Here is a 12,971-nt window from a genome sequence, read left to right as displayed (position 1 = left end):
TTGAATGGCTTTTGTATTTGAAAAACTCACTCTCATAACCAGGATTGCAGTTTTGTGGGCGGTGGAGAAGGCTTTGAAGATGGAGGTGGGGCTGTTGGGGTCGATGATGGATGAAGAACCCGATTGGAACTATTTGTCGAGTTAACGGATGTAATTGCCTCAAAAATATGTTTGGAGACCCAATTGCAACTCCAGTCAAAATTCAAAGACATCTACAGTTAAAAACGTTTCTAGAAGTTGTTTTCCATATAGCGATGGGATTAATTTCAAATTAAAATCGCAATGACAGAAATACCCTTAAAATTTAAAACGGAGCGTCATCAGTTTTAGATCCAGACCGTTCATACAGGATCTGAAGCCGCATAAAAGTAACGTCGTGTTTTCTTCCCGTTATCTCCCAAACACGCCTCTTTTCTTTCCTCTTCGTCTTCAACAAAGGGTTCTAAACTTCTAACCAAATCCACAATTTTTAGTCTGCAATATTTTATCCTTGTATGAACCCAATTCCGCGAGTATTTTGGGAACGGAATTAGGGTTTTGTCGTGACAATAATGATGTTCACGCCCCAGAGGAAGGCGTTAAATGCCCAATCACTGACGCCGAGGAGCGGCACCGTCGTTTCGAACCCTAGGAACGCTGGGAAGGGTAAAGCGGTGGCGTTTGTGGATGGTCCGCCGCCGCCATTGGGTTTGCTGAGCGAAAGTGGACCCAAAACGACTCCGGATTTTGACACGGGCGATATGGACGATTGGAGGAGGTTTAAGGAGGTTGGATTGCTAAACGAGGCGGCTATGGAGCGCAAGGACCGCCAAGCGCTCGCCGACAAGGTCTCTAAGCTGCAAAAAGAGGTTAGCCACAAGCTTTTGTTTGGTTAATTCGGTTATACTCACTGGGTTATTTTGATAATGTGTTTTTAAAAATCCTTTGCAAGATTGTGGGCAGTATGCGTGCCTTTTTGATTACCAGTACAAAACAAGTCTTGCACTAAATTTTTATATTTTAGCAAATTTTTTAGCTTTCTTATATCTCACGAAGTATTTGTTGTTGGGCAGCTTTATGATTACCAGTATAACATGGGGCTTCTCCTGATTGAGAAGAAAGAGTGGGCTTTAAAGCATGAAGAATTGGGGGAAGCTTTGGCTGAAACTCAGGAGATTCTTAAAAGAGAACAGTCTGCACACTTAATTTCAATATCTGAAGTTGAGAAGCGGGAAGAGAATTTGAGGAAAGTATTGGTTGCTGAGAAGCAGTGTGTAGCCGAGGTATGTCAAGATGCACTTATACAATTTTATATCTTCAATTTACTGGACTTTTATGGTACTTGTGTGTCAAGATGCACTTTCTTGCCACTTCTTGTTAGTCAATTTGTATGCAATTTTTTGTTTGGGTTAGAATTATTGATATGGATGTGTTCATTCACTCCAGCTGGAGAAAGCTTTGCGTGAAATGCATGAGGAGCACACCCAAATAAAGCTCAAGTCTGAGGCAAAGTTGGCTGATGCAAATTCATTAGTTGTCGGAATTGAAGAAAAATCTTTGGAGACAGATGCAAAGTTTCTTGCTGCTGAAGCTAACATTGCTGAGGTCAACAGAAAGAGTACAGAGTTGGAGATGAGATTGCAAGAGGTGGAGGCACGTGAAAGTGTGCTTCAAAGGGAGCACCTTTCCTTAAGTGCAGAGTATGCATTATGCCCATGATACTTGCATTTTGGATATGAACGTTCCTAACATATATAGCTGTGCTTTATGCCCACAATACTAGCATTTAGGATATGACGTTCCTAACATATATAGTTGCTCTGCCCTTTTGTTGAATGTGAGACATCTTGTCACTTATGAGTTAGTCAGTTTACACCGTCTCAATTAAATTTATTTCAGGCACTCATTCCGTATATGTTAATACAGAGTGTGCACTATGCTTGCAATCATTATGGTCTATGTTTTTATTTTTTATTTTTGTTTTTTTGAGAATCATTGTGTTACCAATCATACTATTTAATTTCATTTTGGAGCTTTTGACTTTTAAAATTAAACCTGACTTGTTCTTTATCAGGAGAGAGGCACATAAGAAAACTTTTTACAAAGAAAGGGAAGACTTGCAAGAATGGGAGAGGAAGCTACAAGAAGGGGAAGAGAGGCTATGCAAGCTTCGGAGAATTCTGAATGAGAAAGAGGAAAAAGCAAATGAAAATGATTTAATAATGAAGCAAAAGGAGAAAGAGCTTGATGAGGTGCAAAGGAAAATTGAACTTTCAAACACTATACTGAAAGAAAAGAAAGCTGATGTGAATAAACGGCTAGCTGACTTAGTATCAAAGGAAAAGGTGCGTCTTTTGTCTAGATGAGTTTTTTCTTTTTCTCAACAAGTACAATTGCGGTTTTGTTCATTACTCTCCTGTTATGTTTATCTGGTCGCAGGAAGCTGATTCTGTGGGAAAGATCTTGGAGTTGAAGGAGAAGGAACTGCATGAATTGGAGGAAAAACTAAGTTCACGAGAAAATGTGAGTCCCAACTCCTTTGCTTTTAAGTCTCAAAGGAAATGAACAGAAAAAGAAATTGGAGTGCAAAAATTGATGTGGTGCAATTTTGTGGTTTAGAAGGGCTTGAATGTATATTTTTATACAATTTGTCTAGAAGTCTGACACCTTGTATATCTATGGTTTGTTACAGGCGGATATTGAACAGGTGCTTGACAAGCAAAGGGCCCTTTTCAATGCGAAAATGCAGGAGCTCGAGTTGGAAATGGAAGAAAGGAGGAAATCTCTTGACAAGGAACTGAGTGGCAAGGTAGATGTGGTGGAACAGAAGGAATTGGAAATCAACCACAGGGAAGAAAAGTTGTTAAAGCAAGAGCAAGCTTTGCATGAGAAATCAGAGAGGCTGAAGGAGAAAAATAAGGAACTTGAAACAAAGTCAAAAAATTTGAAGGAGAACGAGAAAGCCATCAAAGTTAATGAGGAAATGTTAGAGGTGGAAAGGCAACAAGTACTTGCTGATTTAGAGAGTTTTCAGAATCTTAAAGATGAAATTCAGAAGATAAAGGATGAAAATGTTCAACTGGAGCTGCAAATTCGTGAAGAGAGAGAGAAGCTGGTAATTACTCAGGAAGAGAGGTCAGAACACCTCCGTTTGCAGTCAGAACTGCAGAAGGAAATAAAGACATATAGACTTCAGAATGAGTTACTTTCGAAGGAAGCTGAAGATTTGAAGCAGCAGACGGAAAAGTTTGAGGAAGAGTGGGAAAATTTGGATGAGAGAAAAGCTGAAATTAGCAGAGAGCTAGAGAAAATTGTTGAAGAGAAAGAAAAATTGGAAAAATTACAAGGCACAGAAGAAGAAAGGTTGAAAGAAGAGAAACATGCAATGCAAGATTACATAAAGAGGGAGCTGGACAATCTCAATCTAGAGAAAGAATCATTTGCGGCTAAGATGAGGAATGAGCAGTTTGCCATAGCTGAAAAGGCCCAATTTCAGCATAGTCAAATGGTGCAAGATTTTGAGTCTCGAAAAAGAGATCTTGAGGTTGATATGCAGAATAGGCAGCAGGAAATGGAGAAACACCTGCAGGAAATGGAGAGAGCATTTGACGAGGAGAAGGATAGAGAATATACTAATATCAATTACTTGAAGGAAGTTGCTGAAAAGAAAAGCGAAGAATTAAGATCTGAAAAGCATAGAATGGAAAAGGAAAGGGAAGAGCTTGCACTGAACAAGAAACAGGTGGAAGTAAACCAACTTGAAATGCGCAAAGACATTGATCAGCTTGCTATGCTTAGCAAGAAGATCAAGCACCAGAGGGAACAGCTTATTGAGGAAAGAGGTCGCTTCCTTGCTTTTGTTGAGAAGATTAAAAGTTGCAAGGACTGTGGAGAAATGACAAGGGAGTTTGTACTTTCTGATCTCCAAGTACCTGGAATGTACCATGTTGAGGCTGTTTCTCTGCCGAGGCACAGTGACGAATTTTTAAAGAACTCTCAGGCTGATTTATCTGCTCCTGATTTGGAATACCCAGAATCAGGATGGGGAACATCTTTGCTCCGCAAATGCAAGTCAATGGTTTCTAAAGTATCTCCAATTAAAAAAATGGAGCATATTACTGATGCAGTGTCTACGGAATTGCCACCACTATCAACTATGCAGGTTAATGAGGGAGCAACAGGGCACAGCGGTCATGAAGATGAGCCTGAGCCATCTTTTAGGATGCCTAATGACGCAATTTCTCAACCACTACCATCTGATAACACTACTAAAGAAGTGGATGATGGGTATGCTCCATCAATTGATGATCATAGCTTCATTGACAGTAAGGTTCCAGATGTTCCAGATGATTCTGAGCAATCAGAGCTAAAGAGTTATCAGCGTAAACCAGGTCGGGGACGCAAGTCCAGACTGTCAAGAACACGCACAGTGAAGGCAACGGTTGAAGAGGCGAAGATTTTTCTACGAGATACTCTGGAAGAACCATCAAATGCAAGTATGCTGCCAAATGATAGTAGTAACATTCATGAGGAAAGTCGGGGTGATTCCAGTTTTGCTGAGAAAGCGAATAGTAGCATTGGAAGGAAACGAAGGCGTGCTCAGAGCTCTAGGATTACAGAAAGTGAGCAGGATGATTGTGATAGCGAAGGGCGTTCTGGTAGTGTCACAACAGCTGGTGGGCGCAGGAAGAGGCGACAATCTATTGCTTCCTCTGTGCAAGCACCTGGAGAGCAGCGATATAATCTCAGACATCGCAAGACGTAAGTTCCTTAATGTCTGTATGAAAGTGGCAGCTAATCTGGAAGTAAATTACAAAATAGTGTTTGCAGTTTCTGTGGCATGATCATAATATTTGGACCAAACTTGGGTTGAGGATGTGGTATCTCTACTGTGTATAATATACACTATATCTATATAGACACATTCCGGATTGGTTTATGTATTCTGGTTGATCTCTTGGTATATCCTTTTGCTTTCAGTATTATGTTTATATAAATGGTTGGACCCTTCTTTCTAATCAATTTTTAAGTTTTTGGATTATTGGTTTTACACCAAGTCCAGATTTGACATGTCGAATTTTTGCTTAGTCCTATCATGGTAATCCATTTGTTTCTTTTTTCTTTTAGGGTTTACGAATATCTATTTTTTGACCTGTATAAGGGGGCCTGTTTTTGTTATGGATTACCAACCACTTTATTTGTCTAGGTCTTCTTAGCTAATATATAAATAAAATGTTCGTTAGATCCCAGAATAACTAATTGTACCAGCTATACACCATGTTGTCCAGGCCAAATTACATCTTGACCATATTCAGTTGGTCCTGGAATGACATGTAACCATCATTCTGAAATTATTGGTACTGGAGCAAAAAAAATCACTAGGTTTATTGTTAATAAATAAGCTTGTTTCTAAATTGTTAATGGTGTGGAAAATAGATTTGGTTTTTTCTGATAATTGGGGTCTTTTCAATCATAATTTGAGAAGATTTAAACATAGAAAGAATTAAATGAAGATGAAATGTTAAACATGGATAAAACTTTGATTGTCATTTATTAAACTACTGAAATATCTTTGTGGAAGACATGATTTGTACAGTTTTACATGTGACCTGGTATGGCATAAACGGTCCAAAGTAAGTAAAATTTGATCTTGTGTGATGTGTTGACATTTTATATGCTGTAATGTACCATATGACAGAATGTTTGATTATTCTAAAGTTTTCTATGAACATTGATCAGTGCAGGCTCAGTCACAGCAGTACCGGCTGTGGCTGACCTGAAAAAGAGAAGGAAGGAAGAAGCTGGAGGTGGTGGTGCAGAACCAAATCCGGAATCTGTTTCATCATTGGGGATGGCTGGTGAGACTGGGCAAACTGCACAGTTGATGCAGGTCACAACTTCAAAAAGTGTGGAATTCTCACAGGAGCGAGTAGTGAGGGTAAGGCCCTCCTTACCTTTATGGTTTCTTCTTATTTGTAACGGTTTTATCTGAAATCATCTGAAGAAGGCCTTGTAACTTATGTTTGTTGTGCTACAGTTTAGCACACCAGAAGACATTGTTGATGGTAATGCTGCCGATGCAGCAAAAACAGTTGAAAATACAGAGTTGAGTGGGGAAGATAATGGTACACCAGAGTCTGGTAGTGGCAACAACACAGTTGGTGAGAGCGACGATGATTACGATGATGAGGAACGTCCTGGGCAGGCGTCAATAAGAAAGAAGATTTGGAATTTCCTTACAACATGATGAGCAAAAATACGCTTTCAACATCATTTTAAACTCTGTAATGACTAGCTTCAGTTGGCAGGATTTCCAAGCATTTTTTGTTGTCACCTTATTTGCCTTGTAGTTCCGTGAAAATATGGCGATTCTTTTTCTCTTCTTTTTTCTCGGTTGTGGGACAGAAGATGTTTATGTCCAGGACATGGCTGAAGATATTGTTACCAGCTGTTGTACCTGCTAATTTGTATTATGTGAGTATAATTGATGGTGCGATTTTGATACAGTTTTCAATCTATTGCCCGTGCGTATGCTCTTTTATGTTCGTCCCACTTTAAGCCCGTTCGGTGTGAGAAACTGGATAAGATTTGGATCAAGGACTTGCAAAGTGTTTTTTTGTTTACATTACATGAAAGAAACCCTAAACCCCGGGTGCCATAGGGGGGAGGGGGAATCCACCACCACTGTAGTGGGAACCTATTGGCGAGGACTTATAAAGTTACAATGTTAGAACTTAGATTGATGTCCAATTTGATGAAGATTTAGTGATAACGATTATAAATTCACCACAGAGCAATTCAATTGAAATAATTATGCTGGATTATAGTCATGCTAGATTGGTGATTTATAAGTTTACCGAATGAAAACTCAAGTTAAATAGCCGAGTGAAAACTCAAGTTAAATAGCCGAGTCACTAAACGGGTCTATTAATGATAAATTGACATCAAATGATTGAGTAAATTAACTATGGAATCAAATTCAATGAGATTAATCCAAAGATGAGACGTAAAGTTAGATCAGTTGGTCAGGATAGTGAGTTTTCCCTTTTGCACTTAAGTTCGAATTCCTCTCTCCATAGATTTACATGAATCTATCACTTATATATTTTAAAAAATAATAAAACACACAAACTATCTTTCTACTGTTCTACAGTTTCTCTCTCTTAAACACACCTACAATAACGTAACGGGGACCTCTATAGAAAGAAAAGCTTGTGAAGAAAATGACTTATCAGGCTATGCTAGGTCTGCCAACAACCCAAACAATTAAGTAGAGGGTGGGCTATGCCTGAGACACTGTGGTCCTTCCATCAAAAGCTCCAAAGTACCTGCAACCCAGAAGTTACAAAAAAAAAAGTGAAAAAAGCTCCAAAGTACCATTATTTACGCATTCACAGCTGCTTATTGACCTCTTTTTTCTTTTTTCTCATCCAGTGGGTATAACTGTATAAGATATAGAGAAACAGAGGATTTCGCACTGGATTATTACTGTTGTCCAAATTCTGTTGATATGTGAGTTAACTTTCCAAGCAGGGTTATAATTTTAGTGTCTACAAATATACACTAATGAAAAGGAAGGAATTTGTTTTCTTTCTTTTGGTCATTAGGAAAGGAAAATAGGTGGAACAATTGGTAAAACTATGGTTCCAATCCAAGATATGCCATAACAGCACAGTATATAACTTGAAGCCTGTTCCTAAAAGCCCATTTGGAGCCATACAGTTTGCCCCATCCTTTTTAGAGACTCAATGCTGTTTTGTCTCTTTCCTCCATGTTTCAGAAGACACTCATTAACCCAAAAGCCAGAAATCTCAGCCCTAGAGAACAGCCATGCAGGGAGTGATAAAAACCCAACTTTTTGTCTTGCATGTATTTACATGCACCTCCTTTGTTTTGCATGAGCAAATGGTCCCCTATCCCCCTATCACAATCACCACTGCAAACCCTAAATAAAACCCTTATCCCCTTTTACCATAACTAATCTCAATCTTAACAACCCCCCCTCCAACTACCAAACTCTTTTTTTTTTAATTCTAACTACCAAACTCTTTAACTGTCTATAAAGTAGACATCTTTAATGAGCATAATGATGATAAAAGGAAATATCATTGAATTAAAAGTTGTTAATTAATGATTGATAAGACTATCACGAGATTGAAAGCAGAGCCTAACAAAACGCAATATCCAACCTTTCGCTTTCACTTTCAAGTTCCTACTTACTTCTCTTCTGATCTTAATTATTTTTCACTGCTATTATTATTACTTAGGTACTCTTCGAGAACTGCGCTTTAGATCCTTTGTCCTTGCTCTCTCTCTCTCTCTCTGCCCTTGTATATACTTTCTTAGCTTTTCCATAAACACAAGAGGTAGAGAGAGCTTAGCTTTTTTGCTTCTGCTTCTGCAATTTCCCTTCTCCCTTTTTCTTTCAAGTAGCTTTGGATCTTTCTTACATTCTGCTTGGGTCCCAAACACTTCTGATTTTCCATATATGTAAAGGGACCCATGTTGCCATTTCTCATGAATATCATATCACATCGATGATTGTCTAATTCATTCTCTTTTGGGCCTGTTCCTCTTGTTGCATTTTTTTTACCCTAAACTACATGGTTCAAACAAAAGAAAGTCTTCTGCTTTGTTTCATTTCATAGATAGAATTCATGGGATATAGTGACCGGAGTTTTTCCTTGAATTCAACTCAAGCTAGCTTTCTGACTTTGGTTTTTTCTTTTCTTCTGTCAAATTTCCTATTTTTCTTGACTTTAAATTAGCATCCATGAAGGGTTACACAGCCATCAGTCTTGTCATTTTGGTTAGCTGTATGTTCTTTTGGGCTGGTTCGTGCTCTGAAGAAGAAGATGATGATTTGGCTCCAATGGAGAAAACAGAGCAAGAAGCTCTGTACTCTGCTATACAAGGCTTTGTGGGCAAACAGTGGAATGGCTCAGACCTCTATCCTGATCCTTGTGGGTGGACTCCTATACAGGTACAACTTTTTACCCTCACCACTCTGTACTGTCTGGTTTATCACCAAATGCCAAAGTAACAAGCTTTATGTTCCTTTTTGGTTTTTACTCCTTGTACTTGACATAAGGTTAAAACAAGTCCTAGTTTTTCTGTCATGATTGAAGGTTTATTAAGAATTCCTTATTAAAATTATCTGGAATTTTGCTATGGAAACATATATTTATAGTACTTCAAAAGACTAGAAATTAAGAAATTCAAAGACATAATTCAATAATTTGTATATGGTACATGTATTTTGCACAACTTCACATATATTCTTTACTGTTTCATGCATTGGTTTTTGCACATTAGTGCTATAGTTCATACATAGCCACCAGTAAATATCAAATGAGCATAAGTATGTAGTTGAAGTTTTGGGCTTCCTGAGTTTGATATGATTTTTCATTTTCTTCTGCAGGGGGTTTCTTGTGATCTCTTTGATGGTCTATGGTATGTGACCTCCTTAAATATTGGACCCATTCATGACAACTCGCTTAATTGTTCCACAAGTGCAAAATTTAGGCCACAACTGTTTGATTTGAAGCACCTAAAATCTTTGTCCCTTTTCAATTGCTTCCTCTTACCCCACAAACATCCTGTTCCAATCCCCACAGACAACTGGTGGAAACTTGCTAGTAGCTTAGAATCACTAGAGTTCCGATCGAACCCCGGTCTCATTGGACAAATTCCTAGTAGCTTTGGCAGCCTTAGAAAGCTCACATCATTAGTACTAGTGGAGAATGGATTAGCAGGTGAATTACCAACAAATATTGGTGACTTAATCCAATTGAAGCGGCTAGTTCTTGCTGGAAACTGGTTTACAGGTCCAATTCCTAATGGTTTTGGTGAATTGAATCGGCTGTTAATCCTTGATTTAAGTCGGAACTCATTCTCTGGGCCTTTGCCAATGACTCTGGGAAGTTTGACTTCACTCTTAAAGCTTGACTTGAGCAACAACCAATTGGAAGGGAAGCTGTCAGGAGAGCTTGCTAATCTAAAGCAACTGACACTTTTGGACTTTAGGAACAACAATTTTTCAGGTGGGTTGAGCAAGTCACTTCAAGAAATGCATTCCTTGGAAGAGATAGCCTTGGCCAACAACCCTATAGGTGGAGAGCTCAACAGCCTAGAGTGGCAGAACATACAGAACTTGGTCATTTTGGAGCTCTCTGACACAGGCTTAACTGGTGAGATTCCAGAGTCGATATCAAAGTTAAAGAGATTGAGATTCTTGGGTCTAAGTGACAACAAGCTCACAGGCAACCTCTTACCAAAGCTTGCAACTTTGCCCTGTCTTAGTGCACTCTACCTACATGGCAACAACCTGACAGGGGAGATTAAATTTTCTGAGCGGTTTTATCATAAAATGGGGAGTCGTTTTGGTGCTTGGAACAACCCAAATCTCTGCTTTATGAGTGCATTGGTGCCAGCAGGCCATGTACCATTCGGGGTAAAGCCATGCCAGCAAGAGGTCACATTGCTTGAACCCAATTCAAAAACAAAGTTGGTGGATGGTAGTTTAAATCAGAATTCCCATTTCACCACTTCTTTGGGATTCTCAAGCAATGGCATTGGCATTGATGGGATTTGGTGGCTTAGTGGGCTTCTCCAGTTAATGATAGTTGTATTATTGACTTGGTTCCTATAGGTCCTTTTTAGAACTCTAGAATATAACCCCTCTAGAAGCACTTGTAACTTGATTTTTATTGCTTGTTTGTAACTCTTGCTTTTGTCTCTTAACATGAACTCAATATATAGCTCCACTTCTGGTCTCACAGACAGCTTAGTTTATATATTTCTATTTCATCAGAAATTGCTGATATGTTTAACTCTGGTTTGAGTGAAACTATTGTCAAATTTTGTGGGACATAGCTCTGCCGTACATGTGACTTCGATAACAATTATACGATAGGAAACAAGAAGATATGATTGGCCCAGTTGCTAACCAAAACACAGCTAGCAGAATTCATTTTGGTTTCTTGCTAAACAGAGCAACCCAACCAAACTTTACATGCTGGGAATTTTTGCCCGCAGTGGGAAAAGACTTCATTGGAAGATGGGTAAGTGCGATCCTTTTATTGCTTTTTTTTTTTAAAGGAGGCAAAGATGCCAATAATGTTATGACTTTAATACATTGAAAGTGAATTATACAAATATTTAGAGTTGTAGCCCCTAGCAATATAGCCTCCTGCATGGCCTGTACTTCGGTGGCATGGCAGGGCTAGACTTTGTAGCCTGTGCAGCACGTTTTGCTTTTGTTTTGCAGACCTTGTGCTTTCAGAAGATGATTAGGTTGGTTCCATAAATACAACAGACAATTAAATGTTAACCCTCAGCCCACATTATGGAGGATCTCTCTGTTCTAGTTCTAGAACCGTAGGGTCTTACATGATATCAAGTTTCAACATGTTCAAGATGTGACTGGAAAGTTCAAGTGAAATCTTCCAGTCTTGTCGGTGCATGTATATTAGGAGATATGTGAGGGAAAAGGAAATGTTAGGACTTTTTGTTATAAAAAAAATTTGTTATTGGGTTTATTAAAGCCAATTTCAATGTACATTTGATCCCTTATTATTATCTTAGTAATTCCAAAATAAGACATGTTTCCATATTAGAAAGGATACTATTTACCTCCTTACCAGTAACGTGATACTCATCCTTCTTGACACATATATAAAAATAATTCATTAAAAACACAAAAAGAAAAACTTCTACACACATGTTACATTGCTATTGACATGAATGTATGAGCTCCTACTTACCTGGTAAGGAGGGAAGTATTTTCCTATTGGAAATGATACTACTTGCCTCCTTACCAGTAAGGATCTTTCCGACGAATCACAGTTTGACACATATCAAATCAAAAGAAGCCTCTCTATACCTAACATAAATGCAGTGACTGATTGCTTGAGTTTGTAAATTTTTTTTTTTGGGTGACTTGAGTTGTTTGGTGTAGTATCAAGTATGACTGGATTGTCATTGTCATCATAATACTGGCTTATATTTGGGGAAGGCAAACAGATTACCATGGTTTGGCAACCAAAAAAAAATTCCCATGGTTTATTTATGATGGTTTTTGGCTGGGGCTGTTGTGGTTTGCCAATGAGCCCAACTTTGACAATGGGCTTTTCTTGGCTGGGGCTGGTTGTGGTTTGCCAATGAGCCCTACTTTGCTAATGGGTTTTTCTTGGCTTGGGTTTTGCAAAAGTTCCAGTCCAAGTTCGTCGCTGATGGTAATATTCAGCAAAAACTCAGCGTTTGAGGCTTTGACACACTCTAAACAGCAGTGCAAACCCAATATCTCCACCATAAGCCATATGGTTAGACCAGTAAAATACCAGAAACTCAGTGATGTTTAAAACTTTACTGAGATAGGAAATGGTTAAAACTTCCCAAGGTTACCAAATCACATTCTATTTTGAGCTGGGAATTGCAAATGGATCATGAGAAAATGCTATTTTTTCTCTTTTTGGTGCAGCTTACAGGCTGTTTATACTGAAGTTGTGATTGAAAGAACATCACATTCATCAAAATCCCAATGTCCTTTTCAAAGGGAAAAGAAAGAAATGAAAGCCAAAGTCCCTTCACAAACTCATCAAGGCCATCACCACTGGTGGTGTTGCTCTCAGTTACCAAAATTTTGAAAACATGCGGATTTGAGTTCTATAGCTATAATTGACTAGCAACGTTAATACAATAAATGAATCAGAGTACCTACTTTTAGCTACTTACTTGCATTCTACATATTGTTAGTCTGTTGCTATCCAAATGGAAAAGGAAAAAAAAAAGAGTTAAAAACCCCAAAAATATAATAGTGGGCAGCTGCCTTTTTCAATTATCCTAGAGAAAAATGAAATTTTCTCACTTACCAAAAGCAGAACCCAATTTGCAATGAACCCCTTTGGTTTTCTTTTTCCAGCATATATATTTATATCTCATCCAGATATTAACACGTTATTATTGTGCAGAAGCAATTGTAAACATGGGCG

General features: G+C 38.4%; 2 protein-coding genes across 3 annotated transcripts; both read left to right on the top strand.

Annotated features, from left to right (window-relative positions):
- The first annotated feature begins 393 nt into the window (after positions 1-393).
- Positions 394-6,485, top strand: LOC110757707 (nuclear matrix constituent protein 1). 2 transcript variants are annotated; one of them, XM_021959407.2, is made up of 8 exons: positions 396-848; positions 1,053-1,262; positions 1,426-1,679; positions 2,054-2,324; positions 2,419-2,502; positions 2,672-4,740; positions 5,719-5,917; positions 6,017-6,485. In XM_021959407.2, the coding sequence occupies exons 1-8, from the start codon at positions 552-554 to the stop codon at positions 6,224-6,226; spliced, it is 3,594 nt and encodes a 1,197-aa protein (XP_021815099.2). In that variant the 5' UTR covers positions 396-551; the 3' UTR covers positions 6,227-6,485. The 2 variants fall into 2 exon arrangements, with proteins under 2 accessions (XP_088102765.1, XP_021815099.2); XM_088246639.1 differs by lacking the exon at positions 6,017-6,485 and having other exon boundaries at positions 394-848; positions 5,724-5,891.
- Positions 6,486-8,244: 1,759 nt separating this feature from the next.
- Positions 8,245-10,757, top strand: LOC110757743 (RNI-like superfamily protein). Its single transcript, XM_021959450.2, has 2 exons — positions 8,245-8,962; positions 9,401-10,757. Exons 1-2 carry the CDS (start codon positions 8,753-8,755, stop codon positions 10,628-10,630), a joined length of 1,440 nt encoding a protein of 479 aa, XP_021815142.1. The 5' UTR covers positions 8,245-8,752; the 3' UTR covers positions 10,631-10,757.
- The last annotated feature ends 2,214 nt before the right edge of the window (positions 10,758-12,971 follow it).

Source organism: Prunus avium, chromosome 1 (assembly GCF_965620075.1).
Source record: "Prunus avium chromosome 1, drPruAviu1.hap1.1, whole genome shotgun sequence".
NCBI classification, from domain to species: domain Eukaryota; kingdom Viridiplantae; phylum Streptophyta; class Magnoliopsida; order Rosales; family Rosaceae; genus Prunus; species Prunus avium.
The sequence above is the reverse complement of the archived record's forward strand: the minus strand, read 5'-3'. Positions and strand labels throughout refer to the sequence as shown.

Coding starts and splice junctions, on each gene's coding strand:
- LOC110757707 (XM_021959407.2), top strand. CDS start 552: ATGATGTTCACGCCCCAGAGGAAGGCGTTAAATGCCCAATCACTGACG. Junction 1,263..1,425: donor AGAAGCAGTGTGTAGCCGAG/GTATGTCAAGAT, acceptor CATTCACTCCAG/CTGGAGAAAGCTTTGCGTGA. Junction 5,918..6,016: donor CACAGGAGCGAGTAGTGAGG/GTAAGGCCCTCC, acceptor GTTGTGCTACAG/TTTAGCACACCAGAAGACAT.
- LOC110757743 (XM_021959450.2), top strand. CDS start 8,753: ATGAAGGGTTACACAGCCATCAGTCTTGTCATTTTGGTTAGCTGTATG. Junction 8,963..9,400: donor GTGGGTGGACTCCTATACAG/GTACAACTTTTT, acceptor TTTCTTCTGCAG/GGGGTTTCTTGTGATCTCTT.